We start from the raw sequence: 25,641 nt of genomic DNA on the forward strand, positions 1-25,641 counted from the left end.
AGAATTGTTTCAAAATGCTCCAGTACAAAGTCCTAGAAACTTTAAATCAGGCATATTAGCTGAAACTACACAGAATCACAGAAGAAGAACAGAATCACAGACAGGGTCAGGTCAGAAGGAACTACAGTGAATCATCTGGTCCAACCTCTCTGCTCAAGCAGGGTCATCCCAGAGCACGTGGCACAGGATTGTGTCCAGATGGTTCTTGAGTATCTCCAGTGACGGAGACTCCACAACCCCTCTGGGCAACCCGTTCTGGTCATCTGCACACTTCCTCATGTTCAGAAGGAATTTCCTGTGCATCAGTTTCTGCTCTTGCCTCTTGTCCTATCGCTTGGCACCACCAAGAAGAGCCTGGTGGTGGTGGTGGCGGAAGCCCACTTTTAGATATTTACACAGTTTAATGAGGTCCCCTCTCAGCCGAAAACAGACCCAGCCCCCTCAGCCTTTCCTCGTAAGAAAGGTGCTCCAGCCCTTTAATCACCCTCGTTGCCGTCCACTGGATCTTCTCCAGGAGCTCCACGTGTCTCTTGTCCTGAGGAGCCCAGAGCCGGACAGAGCACTCCAGATGTGGAGTGCGCTCCGCATGTCAGCGGCCCAGAACTCCTTCCGCACAACATCAGTCCGGACCCGAGGCCCCTGCACCATTTTTTGGCTGACACTCCCCGCGCTCCCCCGCGTTCCCTCGCCGGTGCTGCGCTGCCCCGCCGGGCCGGCAGGGGCGGTGCGGGCGGGCGCGGCTCAGCCCCGCGCTCCCGGCGCGCCCCGCGTGTCCGCTGACCCTCCTCCCGCTGCTCCGCCCGGGCGTCATGGCCGCCTCGAAGCCCGTGGAGCCGGCGGGCGGCGGCGGCCCCGCGGGGCTGTCCCGCTGGCAGCTGGCGCTGGTGCTGGGCGCGCCCATCCTGCTGGGCGCCGGAGCCATCTACCTGTGGGGGCGGCGGGCGGCGCGGCGCGGGAAGGGCGCGAGCGAGAGGAAGACCCCCGAGGGGCGGGCGAGCCCCGGGCCCGGCGGCGATGGAGGCTCCGGGCAGCCCGACGGGCCCGGGCACGAGGAGATGGTGAGCGGGGGGCGGCGCCGCCGGGGGTGGCGGCAGGGACCGGGCTCGCCCGGCCGGGCGTGGGGGGCCGGGGCCGGGGCTGGGGCTGGGGCCGAGGTCCCGCACGGGGCAGCGAAGGGGGGCCCGACTGCGATCTGCGGGAGGGGTGGGCCGGGAGGGCCGCTGGAATGGTCCGGGAAGCGGCTCTCGGAGTGCCGGTCCCGGAGGGAGGCGTGTGAGGGGATGAAGGTCGGGTGGCATCGTGGTGGTGCTCCGCGTGACACGCCCGGCAGGTCACAGAATCACAGAATGGATCGGGTGGGAAAGGACCACAGTGAGTCGTCTGGTCCAAATTCCCTGCTCAAGCAGGGTCGTGCTAGAGCACATGGCACAGGATTGTGTCCAGGCGGTTGTTCTCCACGGAAGGAGACTCCACGCCCTCTCTGGGCAACCTGTTCCAGCACCACGGTCACCCGCACAGTAAAGAAGTTCTTCCTCGTGTTCAGGAGGAACTTCCTGTGCATCAGTTGCCTCTTGTCTTAACTGCTCTGCACCACCGAGCAGAGCCTGGCTCTGTCCTCTTTACACCCTCCTTTCAGATATTTATACACATTAATGAGGTCCCCACTCAGCTGTCTCGAGGCTGAACAGACTCAGCTACTTCAGCCTTTCCTTGTAAGAGAGATGTTCCAGTTCCCTCACCCACTGGACCCCTCCAGGGGCTCTGTGTCTCTCTATGGTCACCCGGTGTGACCCGTAGCTCCTGGTCACAGTTCTGCCCTCACCTCGCAGCAGTCAAGATTAGCTTGTGTCCTGTGTGTTTGTTCCAGTCGTGGTGGGACTGGTGCATGGGAAAGCACATTGCTGAACACCAATTGTTGTGAAGTTCGCATCAACTGGGTGAACGTGGATCTGACAATGTGCTGCTGAGGGGGAAATGTACCTCTGCTTCTGCGGTGTAGAATAGCTGTGAGTAAGATGTGTCTGGGAATAGTGTTTTGGAAAAGAAATCTGTGATCTGTTGTGTGTTAGATGCTGGATACAGCAGGGGGGAAAGAAAACAGAATCAAGATCATTTTGAAACGAAACATGTTCCATAAAGATACAAAAGCCATACAGTTTAAGTAACAGACTTTAGAAAGAGTTTGCCCAAGTAGACATGCTCTCAAAACATACATTTATCCTGTTGTAATTTACCATTCTGAGAATTTTCAGATATATTGGTCTATACAAAAACTGAAGGACAACAGGCAATATTAGAATCCACATCAAATTCTCTTGCATATCTGTATGTAGAAAAATGCCTCTAAGGTGCACTTTTTGCACATCTGCTGTCACAGAAGTATATTACCAGTCATGCTGCATTACTGAGGTGAGGTGCAGTTTACAAACATGTTTAAAATGATGGATTTGACAAACTGATTAGCTTTGATAAGAAAATCCTGTCTGGCATTTTCTTTTTCCATTCTTGTGCACCACTCAAAACGCTTTGAATTGTCAGACGACAGTTTAAATTTCCCATCTGAAATGATCAGGAAGGGAAAAAATCAGCTTCCAAGACTGGAAAAAGTTGGTTTTAGCTTTGATCGTTTAGTGATGAAGATCAGTGTGTGGGCAGGCAGTGGCAGGAACACATGGGAGTGGTGAGGAAGGTGGTAACTTCCCCAACTGGTGAATCATGGCTACCCTGGGGCATTCCTGGAAGCATAGTGAGCTATAAAACCTGTGCTGGACCTTGAGGCAGTTTCTTGAATGCAGTGATTTGTTCCTTCACAAGCACCACACAGTACTGAGCAAGTCGTGTACAGAGGACAAATTCAGACTTCGTTTACCATGGTAATTTTGGCTTGTGGCTGCAAGCAGCATCTGGCACATTTATGGAAGTGTGGTTGCTGGGTGTGAGCTCTGGTTTGCAGCCTGCCTGTGACCTTTGTATAGCTGCAGTGACTTCCCAGTTAGTATGTTCACTCTGGGTTTCTTGATTGTGTTTCTGAATTCCAGAATATAAAGTCCAGTGGTTTGTAGTCATTCTGCAGTTGTACTTGAAGCAATCTCTTAAAACATTTAAAACACTTATATAGGATTTGATTTAAAATATTGTTTGTCTAGGTATATCAGATTGCTCCACAAATTAACATACTGGAAGACTATGCATCTAAGTTGAGTGGTATGACCGAGAGTTCCTTGAAGAGTGTAATTACACCGTAAAAAAATGAGTGATACTGCTTAGAAAAACTGTAGAAGAAGTTACCAGATTTGACTGATGACATGAGATAATTGTCTAGCTGGTCAAAGTATGGCCACAGCAGGAAAATTAATGTGACTGCAAGTTTTCTTGACTGCTTTGTGTGTGGAGGATTCTCTCCCTGTTGTTCATACCCAGAGTGATGGATATGATAGATTTCATGTTTCCCCTCATATTTTATTAGTTATGGATATTATTGATAAGACCCTTGATTGAAAATATAACGATGCAGATACTTTAGTTATAAAACTACCTGCATTGTATTAGTCTGCCTTTCTAATGTGATAGGGTATTTTTTTAAACTCAGTCTGATTTTACATACAAATCTGCCCGGTGAATAAGAGCCAGTACTTCATTCAGTGGAAACACAAGAGGGGAGTCTTTCAGGAAGGTCAGTAATGAATTCACTACCAACAGCTGTGTCTACTAATTATTCTTTTACTCATAGATGTAACTAAGGGCTTATACTTTTTTGTGCATTTCATTAAATCAGCCCTTGTGTCCATGTGGTGCTTTGTTCACTGTTTCTGAAGGCACGACCTTGGATTTTTTTCTTTGTTCTTTGAAAACAGGCAGGCTCTAAGGTCTTCCTTGTTCTTTATTCAGACTTGTTACTATTTTGCATGCAGTTCAAGCTTTCCTTTTACCTGCTGCACAGGCCTCACATTTTTTTCCCAGGCTGTGTCTGCACTAGAGGCTTCTCCCTGGCATTGATGCACTGGTCAAGTGTGTGATCTGTGACTGACATTGTGTTGGCAGGAGCCCTTAGCATAGGTGCTATATCGGGAAAAGCTGAACTACTTTTGAGATTCCTTCTCCTGTAAGCACAGCTCCTCAACAGTACAGTAAACTGGTATTATTGGACCAGTTAAGTGATGATGATAAAACTGCATCTGTGGATGACTCAAAGGTTGTGAAGTCAAATTGCATCTGTTAATTACAGAAGTTTTCGTTGTTTCTTCTAATTTCGATGGAATGTGTTATAGTTACTCAGTAACAGCAGCTGCTTTTTATATGCTCTCCTAGTTTGTAGTGAATATTGTATAACTTAAACATGTTGGAGCCCTTCTCATTTATTGCTTTTGTTGATGCCCAGTTGATTCATGCTTTTTTACTTATTCCGTGATACCTTCTTAGCAAGTTTTATACTATCCTTGTCTGACAGGAGTGAGCACTGGTTAGTCAGTGAGGTAATGTGTTGGTTGCTTCCGTATTTTTTTTCTCTTTAAGTTGAAATCACTTCATTTTACAGCTCTGTGGTAGTCCAAATCTCACCCCTTAACTCTTTCAGCAAGTTCATGGGGTAACCCTGTGGTTTTGGTATGTGAGGAGGTGGTTTTGTGTACTGCAGAGAAAGCCATTTGGGTCCACAGCAGTTCACTGTCTGCATGTTTTCCCGTGAGCTGGATGCAGTCCTTGAGTGCCCTGGTGAGTGAATGTGACCAAACTCCTTGTCTTTTGTGGTGCCACATATCGGGATCAGCAGCCAACTAGTGTGGCTTCTTTCCAGTGTCTGTTTTAATGGCAACTGCTGAGTGTTGCCTCTCTCACTCTGTGTGGTTAGATCAGGGTATGATCAAATGAAACCCCTTTGTCTAGATATACTCATCTTGGTACTCACTCTGAATTAATCTAAGCAAAGTATGTAAAAAGTAATTTCTATTGTACTCTGCACCTGTTGCCTAATAAATATCTCTATCAACCTACTCTAAATCTTCTGTTTCATGCCAGCTGTAGTGGACAGGTGTAGAAAACCCTCAAATGTGTGTATAATAGCAGAAGAACAATTGTTAGACTCTTGTCATCTGTGCAGTTTGCTTATTTGTGGTAGGCGTGAATGGCAAATTCACAGGATGGTGACTGAGAACATTGTCAAATTGTACTGTAAACTTCAGCTTTGTTATTTCTAATTATAACAAATACATCCTTGCTTGCACTCTGAATTCACATCTTGGGCTCATATAAACATACTTTTCCTCATAGTGGTTTTAGTGCTAAGGAGACTCTAAAAGCAATTTATACTCAGTTAATGCCTTTCAGTATAGGTTTGAAATGAGACTTGAAATGAACTTTAGTCCAGAAAAAAAATACAGGCCAAAATAGGTATTCAGAAAAGAACAATTTTTTTTTTTTTTTGGTACGTCATCAAGAGGGTCCTCTCACTTGGAGAGGAAAAAAGAGGTCTAGACTAGGGCTTTATTTTTTTGTGAGTTGAATTAAGATGGCTGAAACAGTAGTACCCCTCCATGTCATCTGTCAGACAAGGGCTCGTGCAAATCCTTTTCAGCCAAAAGAAAATGCTGAAACTCTCTGCTCGTGCTTCTGTTGTGAATCACTATCATGGTTGGCTGGCAGGAAATTTCTTGTTCTGCTTTGAATAACAGTCTCCCTCAAATATATAAAGTTCTGAACTGCTAGTTTAGCAATATTGCCATTGCTGGGGGTTACTAAGCATTGTTATTCTTGCTGCTGGCAGACTGTTGCTGTAAAGTTGCTATTTGCATGGGGTTTCTGAACATTTTGTGAGGAAAGCATGTTTGCTGAGGTTAAAGTAGCTGCTAAGAAATTTTTGTCAGTGCTGTCTAGTCTTTAGACAGGTAGCAGTCTACTTGTTTAGTTACCTGGATAACTGACAACTCAATCACACAAGTGTCCTTTGGCTTAAACTCTGTTAAGGCTTGTTAATGAACAGTTGCTGAAAGCAGTTCTGAGATGTTATTTTTTGGGTAACTGCAAATAACTTTCGAGTTCTTTGTTTTTAACTTACTGTGAACTTACATTCGTTTTATTGAGCTGGTTTGGTAGTTGCACAGATTCTTAGACCAGAAGATGACAAATGGGAGAGTTTTTCTTGTTCTATATAGACCTTCACCTTGGGGATAAAAAATGTCCAGTGCACCACATAGGATGGCAATGGGTCAGGTAAGGAGAAGCAGTGAAATTGGAAAATAATGTCTAGAATCAGTACTTTGGCAAGGAAGTGGAAGAAGTGAGGTTTTTCTATTACTTGTGCCTGAGATACGTGAGGTTTGCTTGTATAATTAGATTCTTATGTACATATCTTGTGTACATCCTGGTAGTAATTGAGAAGGACTGGAGGGCTAAGAAAAATATTAAAAAATTTGCTTACAAGTCTTGTCAGGGTTAAATTTAAGACTTCACAAACTTTCAGAAACCAGTCTTATGTTAAGAATTAATTTTCATGTTCTTATTTGTGCTGTCACAAAAAGGTTTTGCAGCATATAATGAGATGTGTGTTATATCTTTTAAAATAACCACCAAAAAACCTCTAAACCAACACAGCAAAAAAACCCCAAAAAACCCAAACAAAACAAACAAGACCAAACCAAAACCAAACAACCAAACAAAACCAAACCCCAAACCCAACAAAAACACACATTGGATTTGGTGATTCAGTGACGTGCATACCGAGGGGTACAGCGGAGTAGTTTGACTAAGGTTGCAGACATAAAACTTCTGAGAGCGAGGAGTCAAGCTTAAGGCAGCATAAACAAACAAACAAATTGATTTCTTCCTTGCCATGGGCATTGCTGATGACTTTATTACATAATAGCGTGTTGCGCTCTAAGTCCTGACTCCTTACCCCCAAATTTCTTTAACCATGGAATGAGTGCATCAAAGAGTAGTGGTGGAGTCAGCACATATTCAGTGATTCACTTCTGTGGAGCTGGTTGTGTGGTCTGCAGTCCTGCAACTGTTACTAAAGGCTTACTCTGATAACAGAGTTACTAATTTTAATAACTTTGACATCGTGTTCATAGCCTCTAAAGTTTTTGGTCCCTGTTGAGCGCACTTAGGCCTGTCTGAAGACTTGATGCTTCCCAAGAACCAGCAGTGACAGCCCCAGACCTACAGATGTCTTGCTTCCAGTTAAAATTCCTATCCCACCCACACCTGACACTGGAGCAGCCATTGCACTTGCCTATTATCCAGTAGCTTTCATCTGTAACTCGTGTCTTTGTGCAAGGACTGTTGTGCAGGGCGATCAAAGGGCATGGGATGGAGCACATACACTGCTCAGCTTGAGGCACATATTGGGGTAGGAGATCCCTGGGCTGAAGGAATTGTCAGCGTTCACAAAGTAGTCATCTGATTGCTGTATAGGCCTAATCTCTGCAGTCTTAAATAATTTTCGTTCTGGGAACACATGTATGAATGTAGCCTGTATTGCGTGTTTTTCTTTTTTGATTCAAGTTAATAGGAAGAGCGTTGAATTTTGTAGATCGTTTCACAAAGGGTTTGCTGTAGAAATGCAGAAGGAGAAATTCAAGCTGACTTTCATGCATTTAGGTTTGTTACATATGCGTAGCCCTTCCCTTAGTTAAAAGAGAAGCATTGTTGTATTTTGAGCTAAATTTAAGACATACTTGAAATAAATTTAACCTTTTCCGACTTTAGTTGCAGTTCTAAAGAAACAACTTATCAGATACACAGTTACTTGGCCCTCAGTAAAAATATTTGCACTCTAATTCTGGCTTCTGTGTCCATGAAGTTACACACAGTGTAACTGCTGAAGTTAATAATCTTTTATCAATTTAAATTTAAAGTCTTGCAGTAGAAAAATCTGAAAGCCATGCAGATTGTCTTGTTCTGTGAACAATAAAGATGGTGTAGATTGATTTCCTATAAGCCCAGTGATTAGTGACTTGTGAGAGAAGAGCTTTTCTGGCAGTAGGGATATTTAAGAAATTCTCTGCCTTATATGGTTTCACTTGTAAGTCTCCCCTCAGGCAAGTGCCTGTAAGATACTTTTGTTCTATTTGTATGCCTGTTTTTATGTAGGAACTAAGACTACTACCCATAAGAATAATTATCTTATTCTCTAATGCCAGAATTGGGATTCAGGCCTTAAAAGACAGGCTGTACAGCAACGTCTGGCTTCTCTTCAGGTTTCCAGTTTTAAAAATCACCTAAATGCTAAAAATGGTGGGATTGGCATGAAGTGAGCAGACATGAAGGGTAACAGGCAGATGAAATGCAAAGATGCTTTCAAATTTGTGTTACAGTCACCCGGGTGTAGTTTGGTGCTGGTGGTGGATGAGAGGGGAGAGAAGCCAGAAGTATGGTCAAAGAGCTGCATTTACAATTTCCAGCAAATCCTAGATGATCTTTTCCATGCAGGTGAGATGTAGTGATTCCTGCAGCTATTGTTTAAGGTCCCCAGTCTGTACTCTTTCCATTCTCAGAGAGGCCAGTAGAATGGCATGTGTGCTCATGCATCTGTTCATTTTGGTGAGGCATCTTAGCCAGAACTGCCCCAAAAGGTTGATCCTTGAAGCTAGGCTGTGAAAGAGGAGCAGAAATCCAGAAGATCAAGGTTAGGATCTTTTGCAGCTCTGTATTTCTTGAATGTGGGTCATACCCCTTTGATAAAGAGAGCATTTTTACATCTGATTCCTTATAAACCACAGCATTTGATAACTGGTGTAAATCTAGGGGTTACAGGTGGCAGCGTTAGTTCCTGTAGAAACAGAGGATCAACATGTGGTACAGAACACAAAAATGCCCTTAGCAGGGTCTCAGGACAGTTAGCAAAGTTTTCCATCCTCTGCTAAGATAGTGATGGTCCAGCACTTCTCCTTTGATGAAGCAGAGTGTGTAAAGCTCTAAAGGAGTCAGCTATAAATATAGTTAATTTTGTCTAGTGTATGAAAGGCAAAAGAGCTTTATTTTCCTTACAGGTTTTATCTGTTTTGCTCAGTAGGTCTTTCCACAAAGTGTTTTCCATATTTAATTCATAGGCTGATGAGTCACCTCTGGTCTTAATAGGCTATATGTATTTCAGTAGGAAACTCTTCTATTTCAATTGCTTTGAGGGCTTTGTTGTCTTTGCACATTTAGTCTTTAGAGAAATAACTTACCTCATTGGTTCTTCTGATCACCAGCTGTGTAAGATTACAATCTGTTTAGCTTTCCAAACAGAAATCACTGCACTGTTTAATACCATTGTAGTGAATCTTTTGAAAAGGTTGTCTCACATCTGATACACTTGCAAAAGAAAGTCTGTTGTTTGTTTCCAGGAAATGAAATCAGTGATATTTTTCAAAAGTTTAGGCTAGAGTTTAGATTCATTTTTATACCTTTGAAGATCAGCCCTTAAGTGCATAGTTTATGTGCTGTGGTGCTCTTCTTATTTGAACTGACCTATCACTTTCTTTTTCAGAGCCCTCTTGGTAGAGCCCAAGCAGCCAAGAACAAAGGAAACAAGTACTTTAAAGCAGGAAAATATGAGTCAGCTATTCAGTGTTATACTGAGGCTATCAGCCTGTGCCCTCCTGAGAAAAACCTTGATCTTTCTACCTTCTATCAAAATAGAGCTGCTGCCTATGAACAACTGGTAAGAAATTTAAGATAATCATGTGTTTATTCAAAAATGTGGCATTATCAGTTTTGTATTTTGTCACTTCTGTACACTGAAAGATCCCAGGTGATGATATCTGCTGCCTTCACAACAAGATGCTGTTGCTTGCTGCTGTTTTTCACTAGCTCATCATACTTTTCTATATATAAATAAAATTATTTTCCATTAACTACTCTCAAGCTAACTTATATAATTCTTATGCATCCTGTTCTTCTAAGACAAGGTTTTAATTTCTTATCCTTTGGAACAATTTTCCTTTATATTAATAGATTTTGCTTCTCTCTACTAGAGTGTTTCTTTAACTGTTGGGTGAAAGGCCAAATATTTTGGAAGGATGCTACTTCAAAATTTAAACAAAGAAGTCATAGAAATTCTACTAAAAGCCAAGACCTAAATTTCACACATGGGAAAGTGACATTTACTTGATAGCTGAGTGTACTTGGTATTAGTTTTAGAAGTCAATCAGTGTTGCTTATTACAGTATCATAGATTTGCTTATGAGGTCAAGTTAGTGAGCTTTATAAAGGAGTGGAAAAATGGCTTTGTGCAGTCTGAAGTATCAAGTGAGAGACTGATTAGAGAAATCTGGTGTTGGAGGAGAGATAAAACAGTTCTTGTCTAACACAAATTCATACCATAATGAGTCCCAAATATGTGTGGTCCCTCTATTAGAAAGGCCTGTTTTGAAATAAATTTTTTTGTCTAAAAAGTGCTTTAGCACTTTGTTAAAGTTGTTTGTTTTCATTATATTTCCATCTTCTTTCCTTCTAGATGTTTTATACCACTCTCAGTCCCAGTGTTACCTCCTGCAAGCATCTTTGCATGAACTCAACTGTCTGGTTTAATTTTCCTGTAGGAATTCCTTTTCTGCTCTGTCACTTTTCTGGTGCAGGTGGCTTGCAGTGGTGCCCAGGTAGTTTCTTATTGAGAAACTTGCAGAAATAGAAGCCAGCAGGTAGAACCAGAGCCCTGGGAACTGCAGCTCCTGTTGGGTGCACATGACCCAGAACTGGTTATGGAGAACTAATACAGTGCAGCTGACTGGGGCCTCTCTCACTGTGGTGTTTTTCTACCCACAGCAAAAATGGACAGAAGTGGCACAAGATTGCACAAAGGCCGTTGAGCTTAATCCTAAATATGTAAAAGCTCTCTTCAGGCGTGCAAAGGCTCATGAGAAGCTAGACAATAAGAAGGAATGTTTAGAAGGTGAGTGTCTCATGATGTGTGTACTTAAAAGTGGAATTAACTCTGGTGCTTTGGAGATGGTAACTTCTGGAATTGTTTTGGGTTTACTTTTGTAGCTACAGTAATACAGAATTATTAAAACCATTCTTAGCTACTACATTCTTCTTGTCAGAAGAAACCTTTTCACATTTCTGAAGCTCTGGTCTTCTTACATCTGAAATAACTTCTGAGAAATCTATGTTACTGTAGCCACTCAAGGTATTCTTTTTTCAGGAAACTCCCTACATTTTAGGATAGAATTCATCTAATGTGCTGAGTGGATAACCCAGACAACAGTCATTCTATTTCCATACAGTAAACAACCTTTCTTCTTCCCTGTTTATTTTAGAGAAATTATACTACTGCAGAAACGAGGGTGCTTTTGCAGGTGGAGTTGGATCATCAGAAATAAGAGTATTACAGTCATTTAAATGCAGTGGACAAGTTTTAGAGGGAAAACAGCTTCAGTTGAATTTGGTTCTGATGTACATAGCTTATGAAAATTGGAACAGATTGAATTTTCTTTTTAAATATTAATGCTACGTATTTGGCAGAAACTACTATGTCAAATCCTTCCAAACACTGTCCCTAAACAGAATACATTTTGAACTGTCAGGAAGATGTGAGTGAGAAGCCATGGAAATTAAGAACTACAGGTCAGGTGTGTTGTCTTAGGGCAGTTTTGAACTACAGTGCGCTGCTTGAAAGGACCCATATAAATTATTTGCTGGCAGAATGCCTTTATGCCTTTTAAGACCATAGTAAATAGAAAAGGACAACTTAGTTCATTTAGGTACTCCTTTGCAGTCACTATCAGCTGCACTTCCAGAGTGCTATCACAAAATATAAAACCTTATGGAGTTGTGATGAACTGCCAGCTGATAAAAGCCCCAAGAGAGATTAAGTGTCCCTGTGACAGTAGAACAGCTTTTAAATGTAACTTGTGTTTTATGTCAGTAGCATGTTGGTGACAATTATTTAAGCTTTTGTTAGTGTTTGACTTTTAGCTTGCAGTTTTTTCAGACCTGAAGTTTTCTTGCTTTTCGTGAACTACACAGTTTTTCTGTAATTCTGCTTTTACCTACCAACCACTTCTGGCCAGTAGAATCCCAGGAAGTAGGGTATGTCCATGTAGTGGAGGAAAGCAAAACCAAACAAACCCCAGAATACCTTTCCACTGCCAGAAAAAAAAGTCTCCAGTGATTCCTGGCAGTATAATTTGGGAAGGTGTTGGTGCTGCACCCAAGCCCAGGCACTAGTTTGCTTTGGGCAAAGCGTGTCTGCTGAGGTTGTACAGCTGCTCTTTCTGGGTGTTTTCCCGGGGACTCCCACGTGCATCCTGACCATGCCAGAATTGCAGCGAGTTTCTGCAAAAATGATGGCTTTATAGTCCCTATAGCAGTGTAGAATTACAGAGACTATACTAAAACTCCAGGGTAAGACATTTGCTTTTCAAGCTTATTCAGGCAATATGCTGCTTGAATTTCAAGGCCAAATTCTGTTCGTCTTCACTGGTGTTTAAATGAAAATTAAACAGGAAAAATCCATGGTGGTTTTGCATTAACTAGAGGATCCAGCAAAAGAGTGTACCCTAGGAGCACATTTCACACTGCAAAGCATGATTCAGGCAGCAGTGGGTTAACTTTTGCAGAGGTTTTAATGTGTGAATGAAAGCAATGTGATATGGGTTGGCACTTTAAATAGGCCAGCAGGGTATTTCTCCTTGCTCCATTCCAAAGTCACGGAGGTGAGCAGAAAAATTTGAGATATAATATGGGAAGATTTCTTGATCTGAGGAAGAAGTAAGATGTGATGAGACTGATTGAGAATTTTAAAAGTAGAAAAGTAGCATGTGTCCCAGAAGAGAAGCTGTGTTAGTATTTTTATTTAATGTGAACATATTATGAACATAATGCTACCCTCCAAGTTTCAAAATGGGGGAAGCCCCTGATGGAGGGATACATTTTCACTGTCCATCTAAGTGTGTCTGTCTCTAGATAAAAGCAGCAAGAGAAAAAAAATGTAATTTCTTTCACTCACTATCACGAAGTCCTTTTATTCCAGGAAGATAATTTTGAATACAAATTGATGTCTTGGTAAATACAGCAAACTGAACACTGGCTATTGCCCTTGAACAGGATGTGTATTAATTGCAACAGTGGCACATTTTGTCATTTTCCAGTGACTATCAGAATTTCTTTAATCTCACTTTTGTATGTTGTTTCCTAGATGTCACTGCAGTCTGCATTTTAGAAGCCTTCCAAAACCAGCAAAGTATGTTATTAGCTGATAAAGTTCTTAAACTCCTGGGAAAAGAAAAGGCCAAAGAGAAATACAAGGTAGGACTTGTGATATTGCTGACAAATTGTTATTTCACCTGACTAGTTGTTGAAACGTTGGTTGTTGGCATTCTGGCAATTGTTGAACAAGTCACTGTCTTCATCTGCTGAAGTGTAAGAAGCGACAGGAACCGTGTTGCACAAAGCTGCTATTGTACCAGTGTTATTTTCCTTTGGGACCTGTCCAAAGTTTTTGAAACCTCAGTAGGGAAGAGACATCTACTTCTAACAGTTGTTTCCATTTAGTAACCAAATTTATTCTGACATTCAGGAGACACCCTAAGATGGTGTGCTACCCTATGTGGTGCTTTTCTGAGCTTGCAACTAAATGGAAACTGGGTGTGTTGGAACAGATTTCTTTGCATGAATGTTTGGAAACTGCAGAAAAGAGAACTAGGAAGGTATAGGGATAGCCAGGAGTAGTCCTTTTAAGTGGCTGTAGGTTTATAGCAGGTATTAACACCTTCTTGCTTGTTATTAAAACATTCTTCCTTGTTTTTTGATGGTAGTTGAAGTACTGAAATCCGTGTTGGTTTTGAGATGCTGAATTTCTTTCCTGCAGAAACTCACATAAATGTGTGATGTTGAGGGAGCAAAAATGAATTATGCTATTAGTAGTGGTGACAGCATCACAAAATAGATGTACTTCAAAAGAGTGCATTCAGTGTTTTCTTGCAGGAGAGATTGAATTGTCATTTTTGTGTGCAGTGTTTATTTTGAGCAAGAAGTATTTTTTGGCTGTAGAAAAGATTCTGCAGCTGAGAGGTGTTGCTTCTGGGACTTTTGGTAAAATGTGCGGTATCTGGGCCAAGTTCCACACAGAACTAGGATATTGCCTCATTAATCTCCATTGTAATGATAGACAGCAGCTTCTCTTGGCCAAGCTGGAGAAAAGAGCAAAGTGCTGTTCAGAATCTACTTGAATTTAGGCTTATACTTAAACCACCAGCTTGGATTTTTCACTCAATTTATGTGCATACTTACTGCCTTAGTACATCTACCCAATGTCTTATGATATCCTAAGAGTCCTCATTTCTAGCCACATATGCAGAAAGATATTATCTCCCTCCTCCCTGGAATATCTTCTCTTTATATCCACTGGTGATGGGTATTGCACTGGGATCTGAAGCTTAAAGAATCCTTAAACGTCAAACTGTCAAATTGAAAACATCAGACTATCAAATGAGACAGTGAAAAGTCATACATTGGTTCTTGCATCAGTTTCTTTTTGTAATCACATTTGTTATCCATTTCCATCTTTACCATATGAATTTACCATCTAATTACTTGAAATTACATTTCTCTGTTTCAGAATCGTGAGCCTCTGATGCCCTCACCACAGTTCATTAAATCCTACTTCAGTTCTTTCACAGATGATATAATCTCCCAACCTTTGCTTAAGGGTGAGAAATCAGATGAAGATAAGGATAAGGAGGGAGAAGCTTCCGAAGTAAAAGAGAAGTGAGTGTACAGTACAGCTGGGAATTGTTTGGTATTGGAATTAAGTTTTCAGTGATTTGGACATTTTATTTAGTGTAACATGCTGTTTTTATAGTACTTGGCATGGGAAATCCTATGATAAATTGTATCAGTATTAAAAATGAAATCTGGGTGACAGCTGACTGACTGGTTCTAAAACACCACCAGACAGAGGAAGGACAAGGAGGTTGGGAAGTTATGCTGAATATTTACTGCAGTATGATAGTAAATCTTAGGAGATGAGAGAACTGGAGAGTGCTGAATGATGATTCTGGGGAGAGGAATATTATACACTGAAGGAGTGTTTCCAAGGAGGAGAACAAGTTAGCCTTTGGATTGGAAGGGAGAAGACAAGCTAGGAAAAGGGTATTTTTAAATGAAACCTATGAATTTACTGCAACTGTGTTGCTGTAAGATAAAACGGGGTGTTTTATCTTCCTGGGATCAAATTGCCCATAAATGAGAAGTTTGTTCTGACACAGAAAAGCTTGAGGGTTGTTTTGTTTGGGTTTTTTTAGTGAGGCTTGAGCACCACATAAATGGTTCTTTAACTTACTGTGCTGCTTTCAACTTTATTTTTGGAAGATAGCACTGCTATGTTACTAATGGAAACCATTGCAAACAGCATTATGATTTTCTTGTAAAGTAAGATAGAATGTCCTGATCTGCAGGCAGATTCACTGAATCCAGGACACAGCTGGAAACAATACTGTGCTTACCGTAATATTTGCCGTGAAATCCATTCTTCCACATATAAGCTGCAGATTGCTAGGTTTAATATTTCACTTTTCCTGACCTGGAATTCCACCCCAGCCCTCTTGTTTCAAGGCAGAGATTATTGCTGTTCTTCATGTGAAAAAAAAAACAAAATGAAAACCAAGGGACAAATGAAGCTCAAGTTCCAAAGCTTTAAAACATTTTTCTTCTTTATTTCTGATGTAATTTGGCCATTCTTTGCTAAATTGTTTCCCGTCTATGATGGTTCCCTCCAGGAATGGAGGGAACAATGCTGATGTTGTAACAGTGTAGCAAAAGTTAGTATTTGTAACGATTTAATGAAAAATCTGAATTGAAATTGTAGTGTCCAGTGAAGGCACATAGATATACAACTGTTCTTACATCATTTACAGCTCTGGCTACTTGAGAGCAAAACAATATATGGAAGAAGAGAACTATGACAAAATCATCAGTGAAAGCACAAAAGAAATTGAAGCAAAGGGAAAATACATGGCAGAAGCTTTGCTCCTGCGAGCTACTTTCTACTTGCTTATTGGCAATGCAAGTGCTGCCAAACCAGACCTAGATCAGGTCATCAACATGGAAGATGCAAATGTGAAGGTAAGAATCTGTCACAGCTGGATGGTAGTTTGGGGCTGAGAAGTTAGATGATAAACCTGCAATACAGTTCAAGAAGTGGTTTTCCCAAGTTTTCAAATATTTTAATGGAAGTCTTTATTTACTGTTTTGTCTTTTTATTCCTGACAAATCGTTTTTTTCAAGGGCTTGTTGGTTTTTGAGGTGCTAAGTAGTAGAAACTAAAGAACAGGGAAAGTTTTATGAATTGGAGGGTATATCCACTCTGAAAAATCAGTTCATAGATAAGTCAAAAACTTTGCTTGCACTTGCATATTCAGCTGCTTCAAAAAACATTGATCTATCTGTAAGCATAGGAATTAAAAAGGATTTTGGGGGGGTGTGTGAAACTCCACTGAGATGGAAGCATAAGCTGACATATTTGAAATTAAGTAAGGGAGTTGATTTATTTAGAAATAAATAAATGTAAATAATAATATGAAACTTATTTCTGCTTAGAATAATTGAAATCTGTCAGTGGGAGAAACTAGTCAAATGAAAAATTTGCTGTAATTGAAATGAAGCCTTAAATGTGGAGGAACACTGGATGTTTCTTTGACCATGTTTTACAGCTCCGAGCTAATGCCCTGATCAAACGAGGCAGTATGTATATGCAGCAGCAGCAACCTGTGCTGTCCACAAAAGACTTTAACATGGCTGCTGATATTGATCCTCAGAATGCAGATGTTTACCACCATCGAGGACAAGTAAGAAATATTTCAATATATACTAAAAGGAATAATGATCAGTACGTCATTGGAGACACTTTATACTGTTTGTGGCAGCAAAACATGAATTCCTAAGTGAGAGCTTTTGGGGAATAAACACACAGTCTAATTTGCAGGTTCAGGCCAGGCAGAAGCAGTTTGTTTCTGTAGCTATAGGAAAGAATGCAGAGGAACAGAGGTTCAATGCTCCCATCAGTATGACCTCTGATTTAAAAGTACATAAGCTGTTCTGTGGAGGGGCCTGAATGGCAGAGCAGCATCTGCACAGGGGGAAATTACAGTGTGTTCCTGAAAACACCTGCAGCAGTGTGGCCTAGACTTGCATCTGTTCAGCTCATCCCTGCTGTGTCCTTGAGTAATTTCTAGACCTAGAAAGGGCTGCTTCCACAGACCTGTAATATGAATAGTGCTGGCAGTAAAAAGGAACATTATCATATGCAGATATGCTAAGTTGTATTTGTAAGGAAGACTTCCATGGATCAAGTGTCTTTCTCCATGAATTCATTTCATCTCCTTAGTGCTCAGAAATAAAAGTGGTGCTTTGTGTTGATTGAAGGGAATAAAAGGTTCCTACAGATTGAAAATTAGTGTTTTACTGTAGTTTCACAGTAAAGTCAGAGAATGATGAAGTGATCTCTACTCTTGTGGAGGAATGAGAGTGGCAAAACAAAACAAAAAAACCCCTCAACCAAACAAAAAAAAGTTGAAATGCAAGCTGGAACAGCTGAAATGTTTCAACATTGAAATAGTCCACAGACATTGACTACAGAGAGGCAAAAATGACTTGAGAAAATACAGCATAGCTTTGGAGCCTGGACATAATGCTAAAGCAGTAATGGCAACAGTCTAAAATGCAAGCATTCCCAATCCCTACACACAGACATTGCCTTCTTCTGCATGTAGCCAGAGTTTCACTGGCAGCTTTCGTATTTTATAGCAGTGATTTTAGTTACGGGTTTTGTAGGTTTCTAGACAGTTCTGAAACTGCACTGGAGATGATATGAGTAACTGACACTAATTGAATTTATCACCTAAGTGTCTGAAGCACAGATGAAATACAGAAATAGGATTTTCTTTCATTCTGACTAGCTGAAAATCCTGCTTGACCAAATTGAGGAGGCTGTGGAAGACTTTGATGAATGTATCCGGTTGCGACCCAATTCTGCCTTGGCTCAAGCACAAAAATGTTTTGCTCTGGTAGGTAACTTGCTGGTCTTTATCTGGGTGTTTTTTCTTTAAAGAGTTCTGGAAAATATACTGTGTTTCTCTGGTTTATTCCAATTTAATAAGAAAGTAGGGCAAAAAATATCTCTGTTTTAATATTAAGGTAAGGGAATAATGCAACAGTTTCTTTGGTTGTAGTATGGGTTTGCTGCTTTCCTTCTGAAATGTTCATTATTCAAACAGTAGGACATTTTTTCTGTTTTGTGGGAGAGGAACAAAAAAATCTTCGTTCCAATTGGATCACATAAAATTGATATTTATAAAGTTTTACTGTCGTGAAAGACTCATCTTCAAGAAACTGGAAACAAACTATCTCAAGTTAGTGCAATGACTCAATGTGCAAGAATCTTCTCAGGACAGCTTTGCATGGTGTGAACAAGGAGGAATGCTAGGTTTGGAATTTCTAGGCATTTGAAATAGAGATAGGCTATCACAACTATCAGGCCTTCTGACTTCCTGCTTTCACCTGTTTTCCTCTCCAAATCCAGAGGCTTGGACATGTGGTAGGTTCCCAAAATCAGAGTGTACAGGCATGTCACTGTCTGGAATTTATCACAGAATCAGAATGGCCTGGATTGGAAGGGACCTTGAAGATCATCTAGTTTCAACCCCTCTGCCAAGGGCAGGGATACCTTTAACTAGAACAGGTCGCTCAAAGCCCCATCCAGCCTGACCTTGACCACTGCCATGGATGGGGTATCCACAGCTTCTCTGGGCAACCTGTTCCAGTGCCTCACTGCCCTCACAGCAAAGAATTTTTTTCCTAATATCTAATCTAAACCTGCCCACTTTCAGTTTGAAGCCATTCCCCCTTATCCTGTCATTACGAGCCCTTGTAAAAAGTCCCTCTCCACATTTCTTGTAGGCTCCCTTCAGGTACTGGAAAACCACAGTTAGGTCACCCCGAAGCCTTCTCTTTCCAGGCTGAACAATCTCAATTCTCTTCTTAATATATATGTGTGTGTGTGTGTGTGTGTGTGTGTATGTGTATGTGTGTGTATGTGTGTATATGTATGTAAACTTTGAATTATTATGATGCAGGTCTGATCACCCTTTTTGTAGTATGATAAGGTGTAATATTTTTCTTTTTTTTTTTTTCATGAATAGTATCGCCAAGCTTATACAGGAAGTAATGCTTTGACTGTGCAAGCAGCCATGAAAGGCTTTGAAGATGTCATTAAAAAATTTCCAAAGTGTGCTGAAGGCTATGCACTCTATGCTCAGGTATGTTTTTCTCTCTCTTGAAGAAAATGCTGCATTCTTTTGTGCTTTTTTTTCTTGGATAACATGCATTTCTTAAATAATATATGCAGATTTTTGATACTGAGTTCTGAGATAACACATGCTGTCTTGAATAAGCTACCTGCATTTATGGTTATAGGTGTTCTGGGGTAGAGGAAGTAGAGGGGGAATTAGTGGAGCAGAATAATGAGAGTGAGGGTGGTTATTAGGAGACAGAGGTCATTCCTGTGTGATTCCCCCCTTCCTGCATGTGTGTGGCATTTCACATGATGAATGTCAGGGTTTCTCTAGGTAATTTGGGAGTTAAATGTGTGGAACTGGGATAAAAGTTTTGTTCTGCTACAAATGGCATGTACTGGTTTAGAAAGCTGTTTGGAGCACACTTGTAACGGAGACTGTAATTTCTCTAAGAAAACACACTGCTGGTTTTAGTAGGACATATGAGATGTTCTGATTTTAAGTAGGTAGGTAATACAGATGTCTTTCTTTATGAAAGAAGTATATTTGGAAAGGAAGAACTGAGGCTTCCAGTCTGTTAGAGTGGTTTTTAGTTGCAGAACAGTGTGTTGCTTCTGAACCTCCCATTACAGGTAGTACTGGGGTCAGTAATTCTTGCACTTCAAGCCCAGCAATTTTCTTCTAAAGAAGCCTCAATTTTGAACCTTCACTCTGGTAACTGATGTGCCTGACCTGCTCTGCAATAAAAGAACTATATCCAATTACACATTGTCAATATGGTTTTAATTAGAATTAGCCCAGTGCCGAGTGCATGCTTTGGTTGCTTATTGACATGTAGTTTCTCTTTTGATGCAGGCACTAACTGATCAACAGCAGTTTGGCAAGGCTGATGAAATGTATGATAAATGCATTGACCTTGAGCCAGACAATGCTACTACATATGTTCATAAAGGGTACGTACTGAGTTTGCAATCCTTTTGGCTGGGGGCAGTTGGCATATTCAGATGATTCAACCTGAATTGGATGTTTCAGCTTTGTGTTGAAGTTTTTTCCTTCGTAAAACAACATGTAACAGGTCTTCTTGGGAAAAAATGTGCCTTTCTTTAGTGTTGTTAAAGTGGTAGCATGGCTCATTGAAGGTGACATCCATATAGGTGTTTTTAAAAGTCATGAAGTTCCTAAGTTACTGCCTACCCCGCTTTAGAAATGAAATACAAATGTATACATTTGGGATGGTTTTGCTTACCATGCTCAGGGTTTTCAGAGGAGTATGTGAAGTCTGTTTGAAATTTTCTTTCTCTTCTAGTTTACTTCAGCTCCAGTGGAAGCAAGACTTAGACAAAGGGTTAGAGCTCATAAGCAAGGCCATTGAGATTGATAACAAATGTGATTTTGCATATGAAACCATGGGAACGATTGAAGTGCAAAGGTAATGCTGAATTGCAGTGTTTAGAGTTCTTAGTTACTTTTGAAATTACAGCAGTTCTTTAAATTTCCTTACGGATCATAAGTGTTAAGATCTTCTCCCTGGTGCTGTGCAAGGCTAGCTCTCACCCAAAGTCCTGATTTCTGTCTTGTAACTCTTAGGTAAAGCCTTCCATTCTCTGTAGCATAATTCTGATTTATGATCTGACAATTTCTCATATTCATGACTTTCATACTTATTGGACAACATGCAGATGAGTCTGTGTATGTTTAAATACATCCCTTCTGCTTTTAAAGTGACTTCCTTAATCATCACTAGGCTTCACTTGTATCTAATGTTGTCCTTAAACATAATGGGCCATTTGTACTGAAGATCCTGTGCTGTTCTCTCCTGTAACCATCAGGACTGCAGATTGCAAGTTCTCAGGGTACCGAGGAAACACTAATGCACTGTTCTGTAACACTGTATTGCAATTGGGCAAAAGTTTGGGGTGTAGCTGAGAGTATAGTGGAGTCTTTTTTTAATATGCCCAGTCATCAAAAGGATAGACAATGAAACTATTGCCATGAGAAATTTTGCAAGCTTTTCCTATTTAAATAACGTGCTTCTGTCTGTGCAAGTTTTCCTCTTGTGTATACAAAGACTTTTGAAGGGAGATGAGAGTTCATTCAGTTGTCCCAGCATTATCTTTGTAGTAAATAAACTTGGTGTCCTGGTGAGAACGTTTTATCCTGCACTGCCACCCGTGGGGGCTCTCAAGAGGAAGGCTGTTTGACAGCTGTCCTAGTTGCTTAGCCTTGGTAACAGCTTGTCTCAGTTCTTACTGCAGTTCCTCCTGAAGTCCTCTTAAGTTGCTAGCAGGGGAGAGTGCAAGTCCTGAAGGCAAAAAGATGTTGCAGAGATTAAAAAACTTGCTTTGGCCATCTTAATTGGACTAAATTTTCATTTATTTCAGAGGTAATCTGGATAAAGCCATTGAAATGTTCAACAAAGCTATCAACCTGGCCAAATCCGAAATGGAGATGGCCCACCTCTACTCCCTCTGTGATGCTGCCTATGCCCAGACAGAAGTTGCAAAGAAGTATGGATTGAAACCACCAACACTGTAAAGGAACAAGGAGGAATTGGCGTTCTAAAGTGAAGTTGCCCACTTCAGCCAGCCCTAAAGACGCTGTTGCAGACCATGCTGAATGGTGGAACTTAGTTTTTTCCCGTTCGTGGTGTTGTCATTTGCTACATCTGTTAAATGTTTAGGTGTTGTGGGAGTGGTTGTTCAAGGAAGTATGCAGTGCTGCATCTTGTTCCTTCTGCAGCAAAAACCTTAAGGTGTGTTAAGGGAAATAAAGTTGCAGGGGAACAAAAGGAAGATATTTTGGCCATGCAAATAAAAACTTCACACTGGTTCATTTTGGGTGATTATGTTGTGGGCGATTTTTGCTTTTTCAAATAATAATACAGCATGTGGGGTTTTTTCCTGTTGATTTTAAAGGTAATACTAGTCAGTGCTGTAAAATAGATTTCTTTTTTATATCCTATTAATCCTTGAGGGTTGATTTTAATTTTACAAAAAGGCAAAAATTAATTTTCAAACTTTAATAATAGAGGGTTTTTTTAAGTCAGTAGATGTGGAGAGAATCCCTGTAAATATATGCAAGCATGCACAATCTTCCCTTAAATTCCCTTCCACCTTCTGCATAACTTAGAAATAGTCCTGTGGCAGCTATTAGGGAATTAATTTGATAGTCCTTATCTTCACCTCAGAAAGCCCTAGAGAACTGATTAGGAGAGCAAGTAAAAGAGGTTGGCTGGGGAAGGAGGTCAGGTAACACTGCTTCAGCAGAGACTTCACAGGAAGAAAGGCTGTGTTCCTGTGCAGCAGTCCTTACTTGAATGTCATGGGAAGTTGTTCTGGAGGGTTCAGAGGGACTTCCAAGAACAAAAAGTACTGCTGGGAGTCAAGCTCCCAAAGGTAAGGTCATGCTTGCATATAATCTTTGTAATCTCTGATGCTTTTGCATAAATGTAACAGACCATCTAAATTCTCTTCAGTCTCTAGAGCCTGCTGTGTTACTGCTCCTTTTAAGAGCCCCTTTGCAGAATTAAGTGAGATAAGGAACAAAGCATAGGCTAAAACTTCAAATAATGGATTTGGAGTCTGCACTGCTTTCCTTGTTCTGCAGACTTTGTCTTGTCTGAGATTACAAATACTGTAGAAAGGAAGCAACTGTGCTGCAAACAGGAGAGGGGCAAATTGTGGAATAGTCTTCCTTTAGTTGAGAACTTCACCCCTGCTTTGGGTTGATCTTTCTGGTGTGAAAGTCAGTCAGTCCATCTTGCCTCTCCCTGGGTTGATATGGCTGGATAAACCTCATGCAAATGATGTAGCTTAACTTATGACACGCTAGTTTGGGCTTCTTTCCATCCTGAAATCATAGATTTGTTTGTGGTGAATTGTCTAATGTATTTAATCTTTTAAAGAAATTAATGATGCTGTAGTCAAACTGTCTTGTTCTGTAGTTGTGCCACCATACAGCAGCAGCTTGCATTTTCAACTTGACCTTCCTTTCTCCCAGCAACTACAGTTGAGAATTCAAATGGTGGAGAGTAGACATAAAGATTTAATCATTCTATTTTAGCTAGCTCAGTAGGTGATCTGAAATCATAGCACTGGTGTGGAATTGAAGGTATGGGAAGGTACTGGCAGCTTCTAAGGGCACTGCACGTAACAAGTGTCAAATGTCTTCTCGAACTTCCAATCTCTGCATCAATTACCTGAGAACAAAAATATGCCAGACTGAGGAGTCCTGTTCTCCTGAGGAGTTTTTATTCGCATGGCCTTATTTACATTGGCATTTTCTCCTCATCACCCCACCTGTACCCCATTCCTTACCCCACCCAATCAATTAAGGGAAAAAAGCATGTGCTGTCAATTACTAGCATTCCAAATCATCACAGACTTTTGCCTGTTCTTGAACTAGTTTGAAACTGCACTGAAAGGATGCATTGTCTGTAATTTTTTTGTAAATGACATATCACCTGTAAACTGAAAAAATAAATACTACCTTCAAGTATCTCTCTCTGACATGTATAAGAACAGGTTTTGATGGAAGTGTTCTCTGCTGTGGTGAGCTCTGTGCTTAGTTGACATTGCTCCAAATCTAGGATGAACTAGTACTGACTGACTCCTTATCATCTGCTCTCACTTCAACCTTTAAGAATGAGGAGGAGATGTGGAATCAGCAAATCTGATCTTCGCTTGCTCCCGTCACCCACAGAGGTATGATCTTGAGAGCTGAAGATTACAGGGGAAAGGAAGTCGAGCCAGGAAAGCTGGGAGTCTGAGTAGCTGACATCTTGTTAATGTGTGTATGCAGGTGGATCCCTTTGGTGAAAGGGACTTTCTTTAAATGGCTGATAGAGCAGAGGTTTTACTTTAAGCCAGGTGTGCATGTGAACTTTGAGAATTGAGAGCTGAAGTGAAACAAGTATTATTGCTATTTAAAAAAAATAAAACTGTTGAAATTATGTAGGAATCTTGTACTGAAGACTTGGATAAACCTGGTGTGTCCTAGAGGGATACTCTGGGAAGTTTCTTCTACATATAGTTGTCTTGCAACTTAATTCTGATCATGTATAATCCCTGTTGTTCACAGGGACAACAGTCTCAGGCACATGGTGTGATTCTTGGGGTGTCCTGTGCAGGGCCAGGAGTTGGACTTGATGATCCTGGTGGGTCCCTTCCAACTCAGCATATTCTGTGGTTCTAAGCTGTGACTTGAATTACTAGGCTCTAACTGCAGATTGAAAGTGAAGAGGGAACTAACACACGCTGAAGAGCTGCACTGTAACTTACTCTGGAACTGTCAAGAGCAGCTTAGATGCTGCTTTAACCAGCCCAGTGATACTAACACTGCCCAATACAACAGGCATTACAGTGTTTCTGCCATTTCTTTAAAAAGAATTTAAATTATTGCAACTGGAAATTCTGCAACTATTTTGGGGTTGTTTGTGGTTGGTTTTCTATCCTTACAGAGTACTGGTGCACATGTATAATATGACTACTTAAAAGTGCCTGTTTTCTATCAATACAGAGGTTGAGTATTGGCTTCTTTAAGTATTAATCTGAGATTTGATAGTGAACTTTTTTTCATTGAAAGCCTCAGAAACTCACAGTTCCATTTGTATCACTTACGAGTGGAGCACACTTGAGACCCTACTAAATATTCCACTAAACTAAGGTGCTTAGAAGTTGTCCTGACAGACTGAAGAGGACTGAGCTCATGTCAGCTCCTGAACTGAGTTCTCCAAAGGAGCTTGTGACAGATTTTCATCCATCCTCTCCATTTGGGATTCCAGGGGAGGAGGGTCCAGGCCCCAGTCTGTTGCAGACTGCACTTTTCATTTTCAAAATTTCAGTGGTCATCTTATGAGAGTCCTGCACTACTTTAATCCTCCAAAGGTAGTATTTAGTTACTGCTGCATGTTAAACTAGCAGAGAGAGGAGAGGGAAAGACAGAATAGTTTAGGAAAATGGATGCATAATAGTTACTATGATTTAGAAGTTGGAGCCCAGCAATGGCCATCATGGATGCAGACTGTTGATTATGTGGGAGGCACTAATCTAATGCAGGAGACTTGGCTCGAATGGTAAATTGTTAATTTTTTAATATTTATTTTCCAACAAATAAATCTTCATTTCACTTTATGTTCTGTGGCTTGTTTCTTAAGAGTTCCAGTCCAGAATGTACACCAAAATGCAATGAAAATACAGACCAAAAGACCTGCTGAGATAGTTAATGCCACTGAGTGGAAGGGTGGGACCTGTCTTTTGAGAGGAAGGATGCATCAGGATTTGGCTTCATTCAAGTGTTCATTTTCCTCTACAAAGCACACATCTGGCTCATTGCAGAGAACCAAAAGAATAGTTACAAAAGCAGCTGTGGGAAGAGGATGGCTGAACGTGAATAAAAGGTAAGGTGGTTTGGGGGAAAATATAGTTAGCTA

The 25,641-nt window shown here is 40.9% G+C and overlaps 1 protein-coding gene across 1 annotated transcript; it reads left to right on the plus strand.

The window, feature by feature from the left end:
- The first annotated feature begins 794 nt into the window (after positions 1-794).
- Positions 795-24,162, plus strand: TOMM70 (translocase of outer mitochondrial membrane 70). The gene is made up of 12 exons (XM_027653363.1): positions 795-1,058; positions 9,467-9,640; positions 10,744-10,870; positions 13,118-13,227; positions 14,540-14,688; positions 15,837-16,044; positions 16,632-16,766; positions 17,877-17,984; positions 19,119-19,235; positions 20,067-20,164; positions 20,518-20,640; positions 21,593-24,162. The coding sequence occupies exons 1-12, from the start codon at positions 810-812 to the stop codon at positions 21,744-21,746; spliced, it is 1,752 nt and encodes a 583-aa protein (XP_027509164.1). The 5' UTR covers positions 795-809; the 3' UTR covers positions 21,747-24,162.
- Positions 24,163-25,641: the final 1,479 nt, after the last annotated feature.

The sequence above is a fragment of the Corapipo altera genome, unplaced genomic scaffold (genome assembly GCF_003945725.1).
Source record: "Corapipo altera isolate COAL_440 unplaced genomic scaffold, ASM394572v1 61, whole genome shotgun sequence".
Classification (NCBI taxonomy): domain Eukaryota; kingdom Metazoa; phylum Chordata; class Aves; order Passeriformes; family Pipridae; genus Corapipo; species Corapipo altera.